The sequence below is a fragment of the Trachypithecus francoisi genome, unplaced genomic scaffold, assembly GCF_009764315.1.
Source record: "Trachypithecus francoisi isolate TF-2019V2 unplaced genomic scaffold, Tfra_2.0 Lachesis_group18, whole genome shotgun sequence".
NCBI lineage: Eukaryota > Metazoa > Chordata > Mammalia > Primates > Cercopithecidae > Trachypithecus > Trachypithecus francoisi.
Genome location: NW_022681463.1, coordinates 14,155,566 through 14,178,257, shown reverse-complemented (window position 1 = coordinate 14,178,257; position 22,692 = coordinate 14,155,566). Strand labels below are relative to the sequence as shown.

At 39.0% G+C, this 22,692-nt stretch overlaps 1 protein-coding gene across 2 annotated transcripts in view; it reads right to left on the bottom strand.

Annotated features, from left to right (window-relative positions):
* The window catches only part of NALCN (sodium leak channel, non-selective), a 354,929-nt gene that overhangs the window by 46,118 nt on the left and 286,119 nt on the right, over positions 1 to 22,692 (bottom strand). Inside the window, exons 19-28 of one of the 2 annotated variants that reach the window (XM_033177338.1) lie at positions 18,409 to 18,495; positions 12,287 to 12,388; positions 11,782 to 11,851; positions 8,907 to 8,998; positions 8,696 to 8,818; positions 6,100 to 6,156; positions 5,736 to 5,856; positions 5,508 to 5,639; positions 4,368 to 4,535; positions 1,619 to 1,723 (exon numbers count right to left, since the gene is read on the bottom strand). In XM_033177338.1, the coding sequence (XP_033033229.1) occupies positions 1,619 to 1,723; positions 4,368 to 4,535; positions 5,508 to 5,639; positions 5,736 to 5,856; positions 6,100 to 6,156; positions 8,696 to 8,818; positions 8,907 to 8,998; positions 11,782 to 11,851; positions 12,287 to 12,388; positions 18,409 to 18,495 (1,057 nt within the window). The remainder of the gene's footprint in view (positions 1 to 1,618; positions 1,724 to 4,367; positions 4,536 to 5,507; positions 5,640 to 5,735; positions 5,857 to 6,099; positions 6,157 to 8,695; positions 8,819 to 8,906; positions 8,999 to 11,781; positions 11,852 to 12,286; positions 12,389 to 18,408; positions 18,496 to 22,692) is intronic. The other variant, XM_033177337.1, reaches the window with a different exon arrangement.

Sequence of the window (22,692 nt, the reverse complement as noted above, 5' to 3'; positions counted from 1 at the left end):
TCACTCTTCTTTCCACACACAAGCTTGTGGATGTTTGCGTCAGGTCTCTGTCACTTTCTTTATCAGCTAATTTGATACAGCATGACTGTCAGGCCATGTTCCTTGTTCTGTCTTCTCAGATTTATCAAAGCTCTTGGAATCTCTCTCCCAGTCTGGCCTTTGTTTCAAATTCTCATTATTAATGTAATTTATAGTGTATTTTGGCTGGACAAAGATGTAACTTGTATTTTGTAACAATTAGAGAACAATTTGTATCATTTAAAATCTATATTAGATACCCATATTTGCTAGAAATATATAATGTAGTTCAGGTCTCGTAGGCCTTTTGAAGATACACATTTAGGAACTAAGGCATCATTTTATTGGGATCAAAGATAAAATACTTTTCCAGTTTATACATCAGCAGTAGTTGGATTACTTTATTAATCTATTTGTAACATAAGAATCCTAAGAGAATGGGACACAGTATGATATTGCAAAAATTGTCTAATTATTAACTAAACTGTGTCCCCGCCTTTTTTTTTCTGGAACACAAAACTAAATTCCAATCTCCCTTGCAGTATCCCTGCTCTTTACAGAGGAACATGGGTGCAGAGGATTTTCCCACAGCCCATTCAGATGGAGATGGCTCTCCACTCTTATCTCCAGCTCATTGAAGAAGGCTCTGAAGACATGGCAAAGGGTGGCGACACAGGATAGAAGGCATGTGAGTCCCTGAGTGGTCATTTGGAGGAGAGCTGTATATATTGTATATATCGCAAATGTATATATTGCAACTGATCCAAGATACAATATGTACATTTCATTATGTGAAGTTACCGAAATATTGGGTTTGCTACAGCAGTGAGCCTCTCCTTATAACCAATGACTGAGGAAAGAGAAAGAAACGCTGTAGTGCAAGTATTCAAGTTTGGGTCTTTGTGGAGGTCCTTGTTGGTTGTCATAAAGAGGGAGACTCTGGGCAGCTAGAGCTAATATAAAAGCACTGGCTTTCTAATGGGGAGAAAGTTGGAGTGAGGAAGCAGTAAAAAGGGGTGAGAACCAAACGCTGCCTCTTGGACATTTTTGCATGGGCTGTTTGCTGATACGAGTCTTGTATGACAACAAAGGAAGGATCAAGTTAGCTAAGACCTCAAGGGAAAGTATCCGAAGCTCACAGCTATAATAGCTAGAATCTTGGGTGACCACGCTCAAGTTGTCAGCAGTGGATTGACACTGGAATAGAAGGGAGGAGTGACATTCTCTGAGGTGTGCTTTTCATCTTATTAAACTTTCTAGCCAGAAGAGACATATCGTATGTTAAGCAAAAAGGAGGTTGTGGGAGGAGAATTCTTAGAGTTGTATAGGGAGCTCTTAAAGTAGGCTTGGCAGCCACTGGTACCACATATTTGCCAAGGGAGTGTAAACTACCTTATTTTTTTCTTCTTCTTTTTAGGGACAGGGTCTCTTGCTCTGTTGCCCAGGCTGGAGTACAGTGGTGTGATCATAGCTCACTGCAAACTTGACCTCTTGGGTTCAAGTAATCGTCCCTCCTTGGCATTCCAAAGTGCTAAGATTATAGGCACATGCCACCACACTTGACCCTAAATTTTTATTTCAAAAGACAGGTACATCTTACCCTTCTAATAATGTTGGGATCATTGCACTTTGCCAGTTTTCCAGCAAAAAGCTGAACTCCAAAGCTCGCAAAAACGAGCATTAATGTCAGCAAAAGAATGGAGACCTGAAAGAAATTGATGAAATGTTAAATCTCTTGGTAAAGACTAAATATTAGGTTTGGTTTAAACAGTGACATAAATAGGAATTTTAAGATAACATTGTATTAAAATCATGGGTTTTTGATGATATATTTTAACTTTTCCACCATAGGCCATATAATCAGCCTTACTGGAAGGTCAAAAGGAGAAAATTAACAAGATTTGCATTTTTTAAATGGAAACATGAATTTCATGTAAGAAAATGGAATAAGGTATTTTTGAAATGGCTTGAACTTTTCTGATTTTAAAATCAATACTTTGCTCTTTTTTATTTAATGGAAAAGAAAAAATGTTTAAATAATTATATTTTGTCCATTTTTCTCCCAAATGGAGATATATATATATATATATATATATATATATATATACACATACACACACACATACACACACATATATATAATTGTTTTTTTTTTTGAGATGGAATGTCACTCTGTTGCCCAGGCTGGAGTGTAATGGCGCAACCTTGGCTCACTGCAACCTCCACCTCCTGGGTTCAAGCAATTCTACTGCCTCAGCCCCCCGAGTAGCTGGGACTACAGGCACCCACCACCACACCCAGCTAATTTGTGTATTTTTAGTAGAGACGGGGTTTCATCATATTGGTCAGGCTGGTCTTGAACTCCTGACCTCAGGCAATCCACCTGCCTCGGCCTCCCAAAGTGCTGGGATTACAGGCGTGAGCCACTGTGCTCAGCCTGGATTCATATTTTTATTAGCACAGTACAAACGAGCCAGACAGTGGCTTAGCTGTCTTGTAATTGTGAAGGTGTGCATTAGAAGAATGTTCTATGCACAGAGGAAAGGAGAGAATTCCGTCTTGAAAAGCAAATCTGTTAATTAACTCATGCTCCCTCTGCTGGCTGACTTCTTTGGTCTCAGCAGAGAAGAGTGGCAGAGGGTAAAATTTGGAACAAGTGAACTGCACTTGTTGAATAACCTAAACATACATCTAAGTATACTAAAATCACACTGACCACCATCAGGGAAAGGCACAAATTCTCCTCTAAAATTTATTAGTGATCAAAAGATTCATATACATTAGTGGTCAGGTGATACTTTCTTTTAATTCCAGCTGTGTGAAGAGCCACCGTTTTATGGTTTTGCATAAAGAAAACAAGAATTTTTAAACACATCTTTAAAAAAAAAAAATCAGCAATTGGGAGACCGAGGTGGGTGGATCTCCTGAGGTCAGGAGTTTGAGAGCAGGGTAACACGGTGCAGCCCCGTCTCTACTAAAACACAAAAAATTAGCTGGGAGTGGTGGCACATGCCTGTAGTCTCAGCTACTTGGGAGGCTGAGACATGAGAATCACTTGAACCCAGGAGGCGGAAGTTGCAGTGAGCTGAGATTGCACCATTGCACTCCAGCCTGGACGACAGAGCAAGACTCTGTCTCAAAAAAAAAAAAAAAAAAAAAAAAAAAAAAAAAAAATCAGCAATGATATACCTCTAGTAACATCACAATCTATCTCTAAAACACATTCGTATTAACCACAACTAGAGCTGTTTTCTCATCACAGGTATGTCTCTAGAAAGCAAGATCCAAAACGAGCCTATGTAAATTAACTTATGCTTCTCATGCACAGGCAGACCTCATCAATAATAAAAAGAATCTTTTGATCACTGTTTTGTAAGGCAAAGCTCTTTCTGTAACAGACTGTGAACAATGAGCCTCTTTCTTGTTGTTTTATCTCTGGCCTTGTTTTCAGAAGACTCTAAATCAACATTTGCCCAGCTAAAAAGTACGTTTTGCCTCCTCAGTCATCTTTGTAATCGCTCATTACTGTAATGCTGAAGTTACTTAAAGTGGGTTATACCTATATGTTGCATTTTTAAAGTTGTTTCGTGTTAACACTCCTGCGATCTAGAGAAGAATTCTGTGCTATACTCTTTCAAGAACACACAGAATGAGATTAGGAGCCCAAATGCATGAATTCCTAATCCCATTTGTGGAGTACATGGTGTTGAATCTTCTTATCCTTCATTTTCAGACGGGAGGAAACTAAAACCCAGAGTATAAATTAGAGTCAAGAGGTAGGACCGAAAGAGTCAGCAGATACGAACTCTTTCACATCTCAGAGTGCTTCTCTTTTTTTTTTTTTTTTTTTTGAGACGGAGTCTCGCTCTGTCGCCCGGCCTGGAGTGCAGTGGCCGGATCTCAGCTCACTGCAAGCTCCGCCTCCCGGGTTTATGCCATTCTCCTGCCTCTGCCTCCCGAGTAGCTGGGACTACAGGCGCCCGCCACCTCGCCCAGCTAGTTTTTGTATTTTTTAGTAGAGACGGGGTTTCACCGTGTTAGCCAGGATGGTCTCGATCTCCTGACCTCGTGATCCGCCCGTCTCGGCCTCCCAAAGTGCTGGGATTACAGGCTTGAGCCACCGCGCCCGGCCGAGTGCTTCTCTTTAGGTGAATTAAATAAACTCCTACGCCAGAGGTGCCCACGGGTAAAGTGTCTGAAGGTGCATTGTGTTTTGTGAGTGCCTCTATAACCCTCTGGCAATAACCAAAACTACTGCATTGACCTTGATAAGCAAGACTCACTTTTTCCTCATTAGCTACTAGAGTTGGACTACCATGAACTGGAATCAAAGGGTAATTCCAACATACCAAAAAAATTTCCTTGAAGCCGCTGAAAAGCTCTCGAACAACTTTCCTCATCTGGGGCACCAGTTTGAATATGCGCAGAGGTCTCAGGCACCGAAGGACCATTAGGAGCTGAGCTCCCGATTCAGCAGGTACATTTTGAGGCATCCAACAAAGAAATATCAAGCTCACCTAAAGGGGAAAAAATAATCTCTGGAATTTATACAATTCATCCCCTGCTAGTTACATTTTCTGAGAGCCAACTGGTCCCAACTTTTCATTTAGCAGAGATTCCACTCACTGGTTGTACGTGCAATCTGTTAACTTTAAACAACAAACCTCATCTGGACTTGCTAGATACCTCAAAGAAAAGTCACCATGTGGATGTAGGAAAGAAATGGAGGTGTCCACACCGTGTGTGTGTGTGTGTGTGTGTGTGTGTGTGTACACCAGTGCATTCTTTTAACTTACTACTCTGGAGGCTCTGCTCATGTCAGCATGGCTGGAATTCCTTTTATCAAGGTTACTGCTATTTTATCAATGATCTGCAACATGCCACCTGTTAATGATCACAATTTTCCTTGTTGTGTCTGCAAAGACAATGATTTCATGCCTTCTTGGACATACAGAAAAAATAAAAAATTCTTTGAGCCCATTTCTGTGGTTTTTCAGCCAGTTTTGCTGGACAGTTGAATGGGCACCTGCTATAGCCAGGTATTTTATGCATTGGAATCAGGAGAGAGGTCCAATCACAATCACTTCAGTTGGCTTTCAACAATAAGGGGCTCATAATCAATAACATGGTTTATATGAGACAAACTTTTTTTTTTTTTAGTATAGAAGCCATAAGATGTGTGGGATGCAAACTAGGTTTGCTACGTTGGACCTTATTCATGTATGTCTCATTCATACATAAAATTGTGATTAGTGTATTTGAACAACATAACTATCCATAGATATTTATGATGCTCTTAATTTAGATTTTACATGCATGGCCCTTATTTGCATATAATGAACTATGAACTACTCTAGAGTCCATTTAAGAATTCAGTTAGGGAATCTAAACCTCTGTGACTCATACTATATCTTGCACTTATACCAAGAAATGCAGGAGATTTTACAAAACCATTACAGTTTTCATTTAGGAAATAACCAAAAACTTACAAGATATATAAATATGTCCATTACTCCACCAAAGTCCCTGATGACAGCAGTTGGAGTGAAAAATAAGCCATCTGCCATAATCTTCAGATTAAGCTCAATGCTCATGAATATCACAAACACATACTCAGCAATCTGAAATGGGCAAAAGGCAGTGTGGTTACAATGAATGGAAAAACGGCAGGTCATTATTTTACCTCCTAGTTTTAAGCTGAGATTTAGCAGCGGTACCTGCAAAGTAGGTGCATGCATGACTCTTCGAAACGGCGACTCAAACATCATGGAGATGCAAGAGCAGATGGTTACGATGATCATGACCCAGTCCAGGTAAGTGACCAATCCCAGCAAATCACTGCCAAAGACCAAACAAAACTGAGAAACATAAAGGTTCCAGGAAAGGCTTCTAAGAGTTAGAGATGATGGCTTCTGTGGCTCTATCAACATGACTGGTATTTTAAAAACATCTTTCTCCAATCATCTATTTCATAGCACTATATAGCAAGAAAATAAAAGAGAATTTTAATATTTGTATGCAGCATAAAACAGTACACGAAAACTTCAAATGTGCATAGAAAATGAAATTTTTAATCCTTACTAAAGTTGATGGTACTTTGTATTTTTCACAGCTCCTGTGACAGGGTCTGTTTTAGATCTGTAAGAGAACACATATATAAAATTCTGCAACACAGCAAGCATGTTTTAACTTGCTAAAAATCATATTTGCAGACATCTACCTAAAATCCCTTGTACATCCTCTCTACGATGTCCGTTATAAAATATGTTAACTGTAGGTGACTCTGGAGGTCAGAGAACATTAGACGAAAGAAAAATCCAAAGAATTGGCAGTTGATGCTTATGAAAATAAAGTTTTATATGTCTCAAAATACTTGATTTTAGACTTTGTGACTTTGTTCGGAATTTTCTGACACGGGTAGTACAAAATTAAATTTTGACTTTCATTTAAAAATACTAATTTAAAATCTTTGTCTTAATAGCTCAAGAATGTTCGTTCTTTGAAATTATTTAATTAAATCTCCATAATTTAAATACACTTCTTCCCCCTGCATTTAACTGTGATGTTGTAGAATGATGTATTTAGAATTTCTTGGAAGGGAGATTCATTGTTTCTACTTTCAGGAAGCCTGTGAGCACTGTCAATGAGATTGCTTACAGTCTTTGCGTATGTGTCCCCAGTTACAACAGAGTCGTCATCAACTGTAATCAACATCAGCTGCCTTGCTGATAAAAGGGAAATTCCACCACACTAAGTGAAGTGGAGAATTAGCCATGAGATGTTAAGGTGCAGGTAGCCAACAGGATAATTCAAGATAAAAAACCTACTTCGAGAACTGATCAAATCGATCTCTAAACTGACATTTTCTTCCTTTACTTTGAAAACTCATGGAAGATTTTAATAATTATGACTCAGTTGTTTTAAATTGTGAAAGTCTTTACAGAAGCAGAAAGAACAATACTCTGGCAATCAGGAGATAGCCAGGTAGTAGCTGGGTCCCTGAGCAAAGCCCTCAACTTCTGCATGCTTAAATGTCCTCCTCTGTTGAAGGAGGGGGCACACAAATGACACCGAGTGGTCCCTGAGGTCTCTTCCATCCCTGAAATGTTATAATAGTTTGTATTAGTTTCCTTGAGCTGCTGTGACAAAGTATCACTGGTGCTTAAGACTGGGTGGCTTAAGCAACGTAAGTTTATTTTCTCATTTTTTAGAGGCTGGAAATCCAAGATCAAGATGCCAGCTGAGTTGGTTCCTTCTGAGGGCTGTGAGGGATTCCAGGGCTATCTCCTTGACTTGTGGACAGCCGTCTTCTCCCTATGCGTCTTCGCAAGGTCTTCTCTCTGTATATGTCTGTGTCCAAATGTTCCCTTCTTACAAGGAAACCAATCATATTGGATTAGGGCCCATCTAATGACCTCATTTAAATTTAATTAACCTGTTTAAAATTCCTATTTCCAAATACAGTCACATTCTCAGGTTCTGAGGGTTCGGACTCTACTATATGGATTTTGTTGGGGGAGAACAATTCAGTCCATAACAGATAGCGATTATCATATGCTACTAATTAATAACAAAGAAATCAATTTACTTAAACAATGGCATCAGGGACAGTCCAACTACATAATGGGAACATGGAAAGTTTTCTCATTTCCTCCATGACTCTTCATGTCTTCGGAATATTTACTTAAAGGTGCTAATATGGTTTGGCTCTGTGTCCCCACCCAAATCTCATCTTGAACTGTAGCTCCCATAATTCCCACGTGCTGTAGGAGGGAACCAGTCGGAGATAATCGAATCATGGGGGCGGTTCCCCTATACTGTTCTTGTGGTAGTCAATAAGTCTCATAAGATCTGATGATTTTATGAGGGGTTTCTGCTTTCACTTCTCTCTCATTCTCTCTTGTCTGTGCCATGTAAGATGTGCCTTCTGCCTTCCACCATGATTGTGAGGCCTCCCCAGTCACGTGGAACTGTGATCCCAATAAATCTCTTTTTCTTTATAAATTACCCAGTCTCGAGTATGTCTTTATCAGTAGTATGAAAATGGACTAACACAGGTATGCGTGACAAAAATCCATTTCATCCATTGGTTGCCTGTCAAACTTGCCTTAGGTGTCCACAAATACAGTGTCTTCAGCATTCACCCTACTGATGGCTTCTTACACATTTCTTCCATGTTGGTAGAGTAGAGACAGTGGACAGTGGGTTTCCTTCATATAACAGTTGGTAATGAAAGCACTAGTCAACTTTACATTATTCTCCAATAAACCGATTAAGGTATTTTTACCACAAAGAAACTACAAGCCTGATGGAAGACATGGACAATGACCTTCATTTCACCATGTCCTTTAGTCTCCTTTTGTCTCAGTAGTTCCAAAATAAAATATGGAGTTGATAATGCCAATATAAATGTATCAGGAAGCTGCTAAAATGCGCAAATGAAAATGGCTGTTTTGTGTTTTATCAATGCGAGTTTTCTATAAATGTTAACTACTTGCGACCTTTGTTTGTTTTCCACCTGGTCGGGTGTTCAGCAAAGAGGAGCAGCATGATTAATTAGTCCACAGTTTATTTTGTGACCCCATTAGGATTACATGTTCCTTCTTCTTCATATGACAACACCCCTGCTGTTTGCATGGCTCAGGCCAAACACCTGGCTGAAATGAAGTGTACTTACGCGTTGAAGCGTGCTCGGACCACCACGCGGCAAAAGTTTCTGAACCTGTGTTCTCTCCCGACAATGAACAGTGGCTTATCGAAGTACGGGTGGTTCTCCCTGAGCTCCTCTTCTTGCACTTTCCTTGAAGGAGAAATTCACGGGAGAATAAGGCTAAGGGAAATGTTGCCATTCCCAAATGAGAGCCATGGGACACTGCAGCAACCTGTACCTTTTCATCTCTGCTTGCTCCTTTTTTTCCTGAATCATCTTTATCTCACTGTCTTCTCTTTGTGCATTTCTATATCTCACTGTATTGGAATGCTAGAAATAAATTAAAAGGGGGTATGTTAAAATAGGAGGGTTTTGAATGCAAAATATATTATCAGTTAAAAAAATTAAAACCAATATCTCCCTCGATATAAAGTATAAATATTAATTATATATTTACTGTTAAACATATTTTTATACTAAATGTATATTTTATAATATGTATATTTATACTAAATGTATATAGTTATAATATGCATATTTATACTAAATGTATATATTTACAATATATTTACACTATATATTTACAATAAATATATATCTATGAGTTGTATATACTTACAATAAGTATGTATATTTACACCAAATGTATACATTTACATTAAATATGTATACTTAAACTAAATGTATATATTTATATTAAATATATAAATTTACAGTATATATAATAAGATTAAATATATATCTTTAATGGCCACAGTCTTCATAGCAAGAGTATTTTTTCCTCTGAAAAGTAATTCATTCAGCACATATTGACTGAAATCCTATTATGTGCCGGGCACTGTTCTAATGTGTGGGATATGGCAAGTGGAAACAAAACATCCTTGTTCTCATAGGATGTTCTAGTCAGTGGGAAACAGATAAAAAATAATTCAAAATAAGTATGTTAGAGGATGCTTAGTGATCTGATTATTTTTTAAAAATCGCAGTGGGTGAGAGGAATAGAGAGGCATTCACAGGCTAGAAGATTGTGATTTTAAGTGAACAGGTCAGGGTAGACCTCAATATGAAGGTGCTATCTGAGAAAAGACTAGAAGGATGTGAGGGTGTAGGTTGTGGTAGGGCTGCAGAAATGTGTTCTTCCACAGCTGGGAGCAGGCCTGGCATGTCTACACATGGAATAGCCAGGATGCCAGTGTAGGTAAATCTAAGAGAGGTGAGCAGGCCATGTGGGCCCTTCACAGCCCTTTAAATGGACCCCATGGAAGGTGCAGGGCCAGAGTTCCAGTACCTCAGTAGATTTTACAGAAAGCACTCCTTAGACTTACTTATCTGTGTCTGCTCTCATTCAGAATAAGTGAAAAAGTTAAAACTCTCTAATGTAAATCTCCCCTTTGTGGGAGAAAAGACTTTATAAGAAGTTATTGGAAATGATCAGAACCCCATGACATTTTGCTATGGAGAAGGTGGGAGATGGATTTTGCTCTGCTTCTATAGGAAAGATAGGATAGGAAGCCTCTGAAGAAGTAAGTTCTGGCATTTAGACTGTTCAAACAGGGCCTGTGCTGTCTACGTTTAAACACATTATGTTCAAAGACACATTCTGATTTGATTCTTAAGTAGGTTGTACGTTTCGGTTGAAACATTTTGATGGCACTTTGAATGAGGGTTGCCTCTGACTTTTCACCTGAAAATGTTCTCCGTGCAATATGGCTGACTCTGCAACTCTAAGTGCACAGGCCATGTGTTGGATTTGATGGCAATTCCATGTCAACAATATGGTAGCCAATCAGATAGAGCTCTGGATATTAAAAATCATGGCAGTAACAGATCTTGTGCCAACTAGAACCATGTCTATAGGGTACTGGTGATATCAGGTGTTCTCATTGCCAACTTCTAGCTCTTGATTTTGCCTGGAACACTTAAGAAAAACCATCTACTCAGACTAAAACACACAAGTTTCTAAAGAATGAAAGCAGATGTAGTAAGTCAACACTCCAAAAACTCAAGAAATAAGAGGTAAGTGGTGAAAAAGAGAAAAACAAAATAACCCTAAGGCTTTGCTAACTTTCTCTTGCTAGCCCTCCTTTCTCAAGTGCCATCCTTGACTCTGAACATTCAAGACTACTTTTTTAGCCAGTTCATCCAGATTCAACCTAAGGCCTGTCTTTTAATCAGGACTTCGTAATTACAGTTATTTAATACGCCTTTCCTTTCACTGTAATCTTTGCGTGGTATAGCTGCTGGGCCATCTAACGCTTGGCTTCTATGCATTTTTTTCGTGGCTCCTTCATTTCATTTGGGTCTCTGGGATAACTCAGAGGGGTCTACGATAACCATCATATCTAAAATTCCCAGCCCCCAAATCCCCACCTTTGATTTCTTTACGTGACTTCATTTCACTTTACATTACAAAGCAAATCTGTCACAGTAATGAACAGATGATGGAAAATAAAAAGAAATCACTCCAGAAATTCCCTTATATTTTTACGAACTTATTATCTGTCTCCTATTCTAAAATTTAAGCTCCAGGAGGGCATTGAGTCTTTCCTATTTCTCCACTGCTCCTCATTCCTTAGAACAGGACCCAGCACATAACAAACACTTGATAACTATTTGTAGAGCCAGTAAATAAATACATGACCTAGAGCCTTTCTTGGGAAATACTAGGTAGTCTTTGACAGAAAAATTCTTCTAGAAATAAAATTTCAGTTCCTCATATAAAAGCCCTGAAATTACAGACCCTTGATCTAGATTCTAGAATATTTGATTCTTACGGAATATTCAAAGTAAATGATGCAAATCAAACCTATCTAAAATGCTTAAAGTGTCTTTAATTTCAAGTCAAATGCAACTGAGATGACACTTTTGTGTTACAATTTTAACTAAGACATGTGCTTTGTGTGGGATGACTGGAGTTTTCTGCTGTTAACAGTTACTTCTGGTACTTGGCTACATAATTCATATCCTGAGTTTCCCGATTCCCTCTGGTATGAAGTCTTAAGGAGACATGGGAATGCGGCCGAAAGACTCAGGCACTGACATTGTCTAAGCAGTCATTTAAATACATTTTCATAATCACGCTTCTGAAATCCAAAGCACTGCTTAAAACTTACATCTTGAGTCAGAGTTTCAAGAGATTTTCCCCTGCTGATCCTCTGGCTGTTTGATCCATGTCTTAGTGACCTAAAACAACCACAGTCACTGGTTAATACATTTCATGATCAAACTCGCCTTTCAAGCAGTGACCATGGTAAATTCAAAATAAAACACTTTTTCTGCTACAACACCACAAATGCCTATGATTTCTCTTCGTAGCAGAAGCTTATACTCTTTCCAAATGTCTTTGATCCCATCTAACAAAATTCAGAATTTTTCCTTCTGATCTTAAAAGTGAGAATTTGGCCATCTCCAAGGAAAAGGATTGTGAAGTAGAGATTTTTTTGAATCTTTGGATCTGAGTAGGTGTTTCATTGTTGTAACAAACAGCAAACAGAACTTGATTCCTCAGCCATGCCTGTCTGGCAGCCAGGGCTGACAGCAGTGGCTGTGTACAGCAACCATTTCCTGTAAAACCCCCTTTTTTACAGTCTCCGAAGCCCTGTCTTTCCGAGTATTTACCTGCGCTCTTGGCGGATATGATGCTGCACGCTGAGGATTGACCTCTCCTTTGCCGGCTGCCCCTCAAATGATCCACTCAGCATGCGCTGTCGGGTGCAAGCTCTAGGGGGAAAAAAAAAGGAGCCCAAGATAAATGCATGGTTTGTACACTTGAGATGAATAATACATAAGTGCTCATTACTTTTATTATTTTAAAGGCAACACCAATGAAAACAAAATACAGCAAATAATGTATAATTATAAAGGAAAATGAACTTTACGTTCTGTGTCAAGAACACGTACAAAGCAGAAGCATCCCAGCTATGAAGAACGGCTGGAAAATAAACAGAAAGCTCCCCTCTTGCCCCTCCTCCTTCTGCCTCCTCCCTCCTCTCCAAAAATAATGGTAGAGCTTCTATCAGGAGGCCATAAGAAGGAAGGCCAGCCTACCCACAGTGATAGGGTTTGGTTGTGTCCCCACCCAGATCTCATCTTGGATTCCCATGTATTGTGGGAGGGACCCGGCGGGAGGTAATGGAATCATGGTGGCAGGTCTTTCTTGTGCTATTCTCCTGATCGTGAATTAGTCTCACAAGATCTGATGGTTTTAAAAGGGGCAGCTTCCCCGTACAAGCTCTCTTGTCTGTTGCCATATGAGACGTGCCTTTCACCTTCTGCTATGATTGTGAGGCCTCTCCAGCAACATGGAACTGTAAGTTAATTCAACCTCTTTCTTTCGTAAATTGCCCGGTCTCAGGTATGTCTTTATCAGCAGCATGAAACAGACTAACACACACAGGCAATCATGATGTCGGTTTTGAATTTAAACAAGGTTTCTAATAAACCCCCTTTGGGAAGGATTTGTCCACTCAGGCTCCTGGAATGATGAAATATATGTTCCAAGGAGATTTTGCAGAACTTTAGGAAAACATAAAATTTAGAAGCAAAAATGAGTCATAAAGAGCAGTAACTAAAGCTGGAATTATGCACAACGATGTAAACATACTTGACATGACTGAACTGTACACTTAGAAATGGTTTAGATGGCAAATGTTATGTGTTGTTTTTAAAATCACAGTTCTAAAAAGAAAGGCACACAGTTTTTGGAATTATTACCTATAGAAACCTCAGTCTGAAGCTTGCAGCTTACTGGTAACCAGTTACCACTTGTTTAAACCATGGAGACTTTTAAAAACATGTTCTCTTTGGACCATAACTGGACTTGTGTTAATTTCAGATTTGCTAAGGAGTGAAGACAACTGGGTGGCCTAACACCTGTGGTGTGAATGATTTTGGTGAGAAAAAAAAAATTATTCTCCAGAAAATTTTCTCCAACTGGGAATGACAGGAATTCCCTCGAGATAGTTGGTAAGTGGCAAGAAAATAACACAAGGGATTAAAAGACTCTGTGCCAGAAGTTACACTGCTATGAACCAGTTGGGTGATCTTTGGGCCCAACTTCCTTATTGGTAAAATGAAGAGAAAGGCTTGCTCTGAAAGACAGCTCACAGGTTGAAAATGCAATGATTTTATCATATGCAAATCTAATGATACTCTATTTGCTCAACACCTGAACACATAATTCTGCCATTTTTTACATATAATTTTCATATTTAATATGTTTCTTAAGATGTATTTGTTGAATGGCTTTGAATAATATGATTACTGTCTGTCTCAGAGTTAAGAGCTTTGAGAAAAGGATTTGTATGTGCTTAGCACACTTAAAATAGCAATACTTATGATACATGTATAATAAGAGCATTTTTAAGTACTTAAATATAACACATATATTACAGAAGAACTTATATAATAATACATCATATAAAAACTTATTATATAATAATACATTATATAAGAACTTATTAAATATGTCATATTTAAGTACTTAAAAATGCTTTTAATGTGGATGAAGCTAATTATGATGAATATCTATGAAAAATCATACAAATTCACTGAATGTAAATGTATTCCTGGAAACAAACCCCAAATAATCACTATTTTTCATTTACTAAACAGCATGAAGCAACTTTTCTACAGATACATAAATATGTCTAAAGAGAACATTCTGAAAAATCTCATTCCGTTATACAAGGAGACCACTGGCCACACACAGGCTCCTGGTGGATGAGGGAAGGACAGCAGATGGAAGTTATAAACCTGAGATCGGATGGTAGATGCAGGAGCAAGGGAATGGAAAGGAAGTTTCATAACCCTTTGGCCTGAAGCTGACCTGGACATTGAAACAGGTATAGAAAGATGCCCACATCAGGATGTTTCTGCTTAATGAAACAGCCTTGTACTGCCTAAGCCATTGTCACTTTCCTTGGCCATGTAAGAAATTTTGCTATTTTGGAAAATAACAGTGTTGCCAGAAAGCTATGAACTTCAGTTGGACACAATCAGACCTGCTAAGAGGTTACATGTACTCTAATCCAACGTGCCCACGTTCATACAAAAGCATGGTAGAAGTTTGCTTTATTATTTTTTAAAGGAAACACAATGTTACCATAGATAAGCATATACAGTAAGGCAAACCATGAAATACCAAATAGTGTTTCAACATGCACAATATAATGACAGACTGATACAAATGGGTTCTGAAAAGTAACATGAAATGAGAAATGAGTATTTCACCTATGTGAAAGCACAAAAAAACGACTTGTTGTATACTCCATGTTCCTACAGTATGTTATTAACCAAGCTTGTTTAATGCTTACGGCATTTTGTTATCATTAGTTATTCCCCTTACTAGGCTGTGAGGTGATGAGGGACCACTTTATCACTCAGCCTCCCAATCCTAGGAAGTTCAGTTCCTGGCCCTCAGGCTGCCTGCTGAACAGAATGAGTAAGTGAAAAGGTGGGGAGGGGTGAGTAGGGAGGGTAGCATCAGGTACATGGGGACTGTGTGACCCCATCCCTAACTTGCTAGTCTCTCACGGTTCAAAGAAGTCCACCCTGCAGTGCAGCTGCTGATGGAAAGTTCTGCCTTTTTCTGGAAGCCTAATGGAGAAGATGAGTTGAGAAAACATAAGCTTTAGAAGCACACACTTCTGACATCAGCTTTTGTAAGTTGTGGGACCTTAGACAGGTGATGTGCTTTCTCTGAGCCTCCATTTCTCATATGTAAAATGTAGAGAACAATAATGCCTTTCCTTCTGACTTCACAGGGAGTTGGAAGAAGTCAAGATGATTATGAATGTGACAGCACTTTGGAAACATCAACACTTTCTTTGAATTTTAGTTGCTATTATTTCCTGTTGTATCTTGTCCTGTGTCATGGTGGATGTTATAACACTCTACATAGCACTGGGGACTGAGCAGCAAGTTTGGCAGAGAATAATAGCAGAAGCTAAGTCTTTTGTGTTCTGACTGATAGTGATGTCCATTGTGGACCCATTCTGCAGCCTCTTAACTGGTCTCCATGCCTCCACCCTCAGAAAAGACATTGCATTGTTATCCCAAACCGAATGTTCTCTGGAATCAATGTCCATAATGGTATTGTGGCCGGCAGGTTTCTAAGATTACCCTGATGATCTCTGGCTCCTGGGTTTCACGCCCTTGGGTACTTCCCTCCCCTTGAATGTGGGTGGCACTTAGTGACTTCCTGTTAAGGAGCAGAAGAATGGGAGAGGTTGCAGAACACTATGACTTCTGTCTTCCTAGAGCTCTCTCTCTCTCATGCTGACTTGCTCTTGCCCTATTCTTTGCTTGCCCTGGTGAAGCAAGCAGCATTTTGTGAGGTGCTCTGTGGAGAGTTCCCCTTGGGGAGGAATCCAGCAAACCGGTTGGAACTGAGGCCTTCACGTCACAGCTCACAAGGAACTGAATCCACTAATAACCATGCGATTGAGTGGGGCTCTTCCCATTCAAGTCCAAATGCATGCAGCTTGGAGAGAGACATGACTAAGTGATGCCCAGATTCCTGACTAAAATTGTGAGATGAAAAACGTCATTTAAATCACTTCAGTTTTGGTGTAATTTGTCATGCAGCAATAGATCATGAATGCAGTTACCATCACTGCCTTAAAAAGACTAAGCCTAATGTGCAGTATGGCTACAAAGCCCTGTTTAGTTTCCCTCTAACCTCCCTTTCTGGTCTCGTCTTTACCAGGAGGAACCTCATTCTCTCCATGCCATTTTCTTTGGTCTTTTATGTTCGTCACATATGCCATGCTCCAAAGAGCTCCAAGAGAGCAGGCACTGTCTTTACAATTGTTCATGATTATTTCTCAGCTCTTATCCACAGTAGGTGCTCAATAAATATTTGTGGAATGAATGAACCTTGAAATTCTGTGAAGATCAAATATTTTCTTTTTTGATCACTCCCATGCTTCTGAAGCACGAAAATCATCACGGACAAAACAGCATGTGTTTAAAATATACTTTTTAAAGGGGCAAGTTAAATAATCTTAATTTTATCTCAAGTTAGAATATGATGCCACTCAAGAATAATGGGCTGCATACCTACACTAGAAGAGACAGTAATGAAAAAAAAAGACATTGCACCTTACAACCAAAAAATGCATAAATCTTTCTCTACGTTGTATGTGAAAGCTATTACGGAAGCCTGAAAGCCAACGTGGAAGCAGAGCAGGCTGTAGCAGGTGAACTTATTTTTCTTCCTTTCACTGGAGATCAGATCTGTTGCTGGGAACGTGGTCTCCATATACCTCCTCTTATAGGAATCTAATACTTGCAAGCCGCAATAGTGAATAACGACAAAATTTGAGATGTCTAATATTTTATATAAGAAATGAGATGCATACATCCTTAAAGTTACCAAGTAATGGACCTACACAGAAGGAGAGATACTCGAATATTCCATTTTGTTATATTTTGCCACTTTTCATTTTCCATTAGGGTTGAGATGCCTTTTGGTCTCACATAAGGACAAGCGAGGTACGTTTTCAGGAAGAAAATGTTCATTTATTTGTCACCCAGAGTAAAAGCAAAGCTAATGGTACTGGAAAAATACTGTGATCTTCAGGGACAGTCTCACTTTTCTTAGGGGAAAGACTGGGTAGTGTCAGGTATCAAGGTTCTTAACATCTTCCCTAGAGCTCTTCATAATGGCAAGTACTAGAAGGCCACTTTCTTAGGAACTCCATCTAGTGGCTTAACATAAAATATTGGCCTGCCTCCTTGGCTTCTGCAACTGGGAGGCACAAGACTTCAAGTGTCTGGCGAAAAATAATGAAGTCTTTTGTCTTGTCTGAGTGAGGAAATTCTGCATTATGCAGGCATATGTAATCCCTTTATTCCTGTTCCCTGGAGGAGAATTACAGTGAGGCATTTTCCTTTTCCCAGTTGGGGTTAATGTTATGCCCTCTCTACCTTTGAAAGTAAAACAAGGTGAGGACCCCTGAGGATGATTCAAATGTGGGAATATTCTTCAGCAAACACACATTCCCGGTTGCAAAAATATTACCCCTGGTTTCTTGCCAAGCCTTTGAGAAAAAAAAAAAAAAAATGAAAGGTTGATCCTTTTTTCTTCCCCCTGCATTGCCTTTGTGCTGTGGAATTTCAATTGCTCCTTATATGACAGCCATATATGTATAATCTTTTATGGAGGTTGGGGAAAGAGAATCATGTCTTGAAATTGTCTCTATTTTTCTTGACATTTCTCCATCTAAAATATTTTAAAATTGGCCCAAAGATTATGGTTATAAGAGAGATCTTTGGAGCTTTATTAGCCTTTAAACACCACTAGTTGTTTATAGACACAGTAGCAGGGGGTCCCCGGTTCGTTTCTTCTTTGTCTCCATGTCTTTTTTCTTAATGTCCCAGAACAAGGGTGTGGGAAAAGCCTATACATTCTGTAATGAAAGGGAGAGGCCTATGAGTCTTCGAATTACTTTCACTCATTATAGAAAAGTTAGATTACACAATGCCATCTGGTATTAAATGTAATTACCATCTGAAGGAACTGCAGTATAACTTTGCAGAGCATTCCATTTGAGGGATTTTGCTCAAATCTGGAACTCCACAAGTAATACATTTGAAAGTATTATCCGAGGTTGGTTAATGTAATGTCATCACATTAGCAGACAACAGGAAAATGGTCTTTCAGTGGTAATTATGTAAAACTCTGACTGTATAACTAAGAGAATAGAAAATGAGTATTTCCTGGAAGTGGCTCTTACCTGACTCCACTAGAGTGACAATGTGATCTTCCCAAGTAGAGACAACAGCGGATGCTAATGGGTGAGCTCGTCGGTAATGGCCTCTTGCTGAGATGAGGAAAAAGCTGCATTTTTATCCTAGTGGATACCCCACTCCTTTGTGAGTCAGCCCTGTCCCAAGTAAGTGGATCTGGCTCTTTCATAGCAACCGCGGGTTAGTTCTTCCCAATCTTGTGTTATTCACAAAAATGTTTTCATAGAAAGGCATGTAAATACATGGGCGACCAGAACTTCATTGTAGGCAGAAAATAAAATAAACCTTGAATGTCTTTATCTTACGCACTTATACCCATACTATAAACAAAAAAGAAAAATTAACTCATGAGAAATCCATGCCTTTAGTGCATCTATTAAATTTCAGCATTAAAAATGTCTGCAACCCCGCATCATTCACTGGGATTCAAATTTAGTAACCCAACTACTGACTCAGAAATGCGCAGATTACAATGCAAAGGCTGAACTTTTTACTACAATAAAAGTGAGATTTTGTAAATGTTGCAGAAACTGCATTGGCCAATTTTCAGCAGATATGTATTCCATTTTTTGTTTACTGCTTTACTCTCCAGTGATAAAATAACAAAAGAAAGACCTTGTTAAAATATCTTCCTGTCTCCATGGTTTTATCTTTCCCAGAATGCCATATAGTTGGAATCATATGGTATGTAGACTTTTCAGACTGACTTCTTTCACTCAGTAGCATGCATTGATGTTTACACTATGTCTTTTCATGATGATAACTCATTTCTCTTCCATGCTGAATAATTATTCCACTGTCTGGATGTAGCATAGTTTGCTTATCCATTCTCCTACTGAAGGATATCTTGGTTGCTTCCAAGTTTTGGCAATTATGAATAAAGCTGCCATGAACATCAATGCATGTCTATGGAGACATATATCTATGTATTTCTATGTTCATTTCTATGTCTGTGGAAACAGTAAAAAGATCATTGGTTGCCAGGGTTTGTGGGGAGGGAGGAATGAATAGATGGAGCGCAGAGGATTTTTAGAGCACTGAAATTACTCTGTATGATATTATAATGGTAGATACACATCATCACATATTTGTTCAAACCCACAGAATGTACTACTCTAGGAGTGAACCCTAGTGTAAACCACAGACTTGGGGTGATAGTGATGTGACAGTGTAGGTTCATCAGTTGTAACAACTGTACCACTCTGATGGGGATATTGATAGCTGGGGAGACTGCCTGTGTGGGGGCAGAACGTACATGGGAAATCTCTGTACTTTTGCTCTATTTTGCTGCAAACCTAAAACTGTTCAAAAAATAGTCTATTAAAAAAAACTTCCCACATCTGTTTGGTAAAACTCAATAGTAGCCCTTCTAATCCATAATACTATTATAATCACTTTTGGGTTTATCCAAAAACAATCTATAAATCATATGCTATCTCAATAAAATATATATCTATTTTGATTACTACAAATCAGGTACTATCTAAAAATGTGTTTATATTATTTTTGTTTTAGTTATATTTTGCCACTTTTTAATATTTACTATTTTATGTTTTATGCAAAAACATATGCCTACACATCTTGTCTCCTTATAGTTGCCTGAATACAGTTAATTTTCATCTAACTACTTAGTTTATTTCCAAATAGTCTTTCAACTAACCTACTAGAGTTTTTAAGTGTCAGGAAAACCTTAAGAAAAAGCCAACAATAAGGAGCCAGGCTTAATAGAATTACAAAGATAAATACTTATGACATTCATTCTCAATACTCTATTTTCTGAAAACTTGGGATTATTCATACCAAATGCTAATAAAAAAAATCGCTTCTATCTCGGGGGTTGGCGCAAACCCCAGGCTGCAAGGGTCTCTGTCCTTTCTCTCATCTGTAGGGTCAGTCCAGCACCTTGCCTTTCCACTGAGGAGCCCAGCTCAAAGGTCTAGGGGGCGCTGTAAGGCACTCGGGCCCTCCTAGTAGCGTATAGGGTGTCTTGCTAGTTCTGCCCAGAATGCAGAGCTGCAGAGAAATAACATGACCTTATCCAAAGTTGCTGAACAGCTGGCTAACCTATGGAACAATCATCATGAAAGGAAAACTTTCCAAATGGGAAAAAGCAAATGGTGTGAAATGCCTGGCATGTGAAAGACACTACAGAGATATTTCTTGAATGAATGCGTGAATTCTTAGGGGCACTTTCTTTCAGAAAAAAAATCCAGCTAATGTCATTTACATAACTGCAGATTAATAAATACATAGTGATTATATATATGTAAGTAGTATATAAGTTGTATTTATAGTCATTAAATGATTCTTTTAAAATGATGAATAATAGAAAAACTAACTCTATGCATTTTATTAAATCCGTTTAAGTTATTTTTTTTTTTTTTTTTTTTTTTTTGAGACGGAGTCTTGCTCTGCCGCCCAGGCTGGAGTGCAGTGGCTGGATCTCAGCTCACTGCAAGCTCTGCCTCCTGGGTTCACGCCATTCTCCTGCCTCCGCCTCCCGAGTAGCTGGGACTACAGGCGCCCACCACCTCGCCGGGCTCGTTTTTTTGTATTTTTTAGTAGAGACGGGGTTTCACCGTGTTAGCCAGGATGGTTTCGATCTCCTGACCTCGTGATCCACCTGTCTCGGCCTCCCAAAGTGCTGGGATTACAGGCTTGAGCCACCGCGCCCGGCCTAATTTCTGTATTAAGTAGCATTAAGGACTATTCCTTAAGACTGAAACATTTATTAATATAAGTGCATAGCAAAGAAAGTTACGTTATAAAACCAAATGTCAGAATGCAAACATCATGCGAGACTGAGCATTTGAAACGTTATAAAGATACTGTCCTCGCTAAGGAGGTACTCATGGCAAACCACAAAAGAATGGAACTTTCTAAAATAATGTAAAATGTTTATTTGTTTTATTTTGACATTTCTCTATTCATTCAGCCTTGCAGGAATGATCATGCATTTGTGCTCAATTTCAGGGCTTTGAATTAGAGGAAATCTCAACAAAGGTAGTGACGCTTTTGAAAGCACATTGCTATTTGTTTTTGATTTCACCTGATGCAGAGAAAAGGTCACTGCCTTTTGAAAAGAAGCTTTCCATAGTGGAGCTGAATGAGATAGTCTAAGTCAGAACAACAACAAATTTAATAGCAATCTTGGATTTTATAATTCAGGTAGTGGAACATCCTCTCTCTCACAATCCTCTTCAGGTAAGTCTTAAAAAACAATGACTCAGGCTGGGCGCGGTGGCTCAAGCCTGTAATCCCAGCACTTTGGGAGGCCGAGACGGGCGGATCATGAGGTCAGGAGATCGAGACCATCCTGGCTAACACGGTGAAACCCCGTCTCTACTAAAAAATACAAAAAACTAGCCGGGCGAGGTGGCGGGCGCCTGTAGTCCCAGCTACTCGGGAGGCTGAGGCAGGAGAATGGCATAAACCCAGGAGGCAGAGCTTGCAGTGAGCTGAGATCCGGCCACTGCACTCCAGCCTGGACAACAGAGCAAGACTCCGTCTCAAAAAAAAAAAAAAAAAAAAAAAAAACCATGACACAGATGCCTGTTTCTGCCAAGTGAATCATCTGCATTTTAGCATGGGCCGGTAGCCTCAAGTTCTGTAAAAATGGCCCACTTTTTTTTTTTCTCATCAAAGAGTTCTAAAATATATTTAAAAATTGATTTCTATTTCTCAAAACATCAATTAATTTTAAAAAGTACAACAACATGAATTAAAGATGATTATACATAGAAATGGGTGATTCTACCTGTGACTCACATACCTCAGGCTCTAGGGCCCTTCCTCTCTGAAAGACTTCTTCCTCTGTGGGCTGGAATTTCCTGTTCATAGTAATGTATATAACATACTTTCTGCTAGAATAATGTGGATCCTGTTTCAAATGGAAGATGGATATTTGGAAATGTGGGTCCCCCCTGAGAACTAAGACCCCTGGCAGCTCTCCAGCTTAATTTCCAGGGCTGAGAGCTGAGGGCTCTGCATCAATATGACTTGACTTGTCCAGGAAGGTAAAGCTGTGAACCAGTCAGCAACTTCATTGTTGATTTCAGGCACTTCCTCCAAATTCATTTATCTGAACTGTAGACTGCTGGGCCACCCAACCCATTTCTACAGACAATAGGTCACTCAACCGGTCAAGCTAGTCACATACAAATAATTGGTGTTCATTAGGATTTTTTGTCAAGACTCTACCCAATGGGGACCAATCCAAAACTAAAAAAAAAACCACTATAAAAATTAGTTGTATTTGTTTGTTAAAGTTG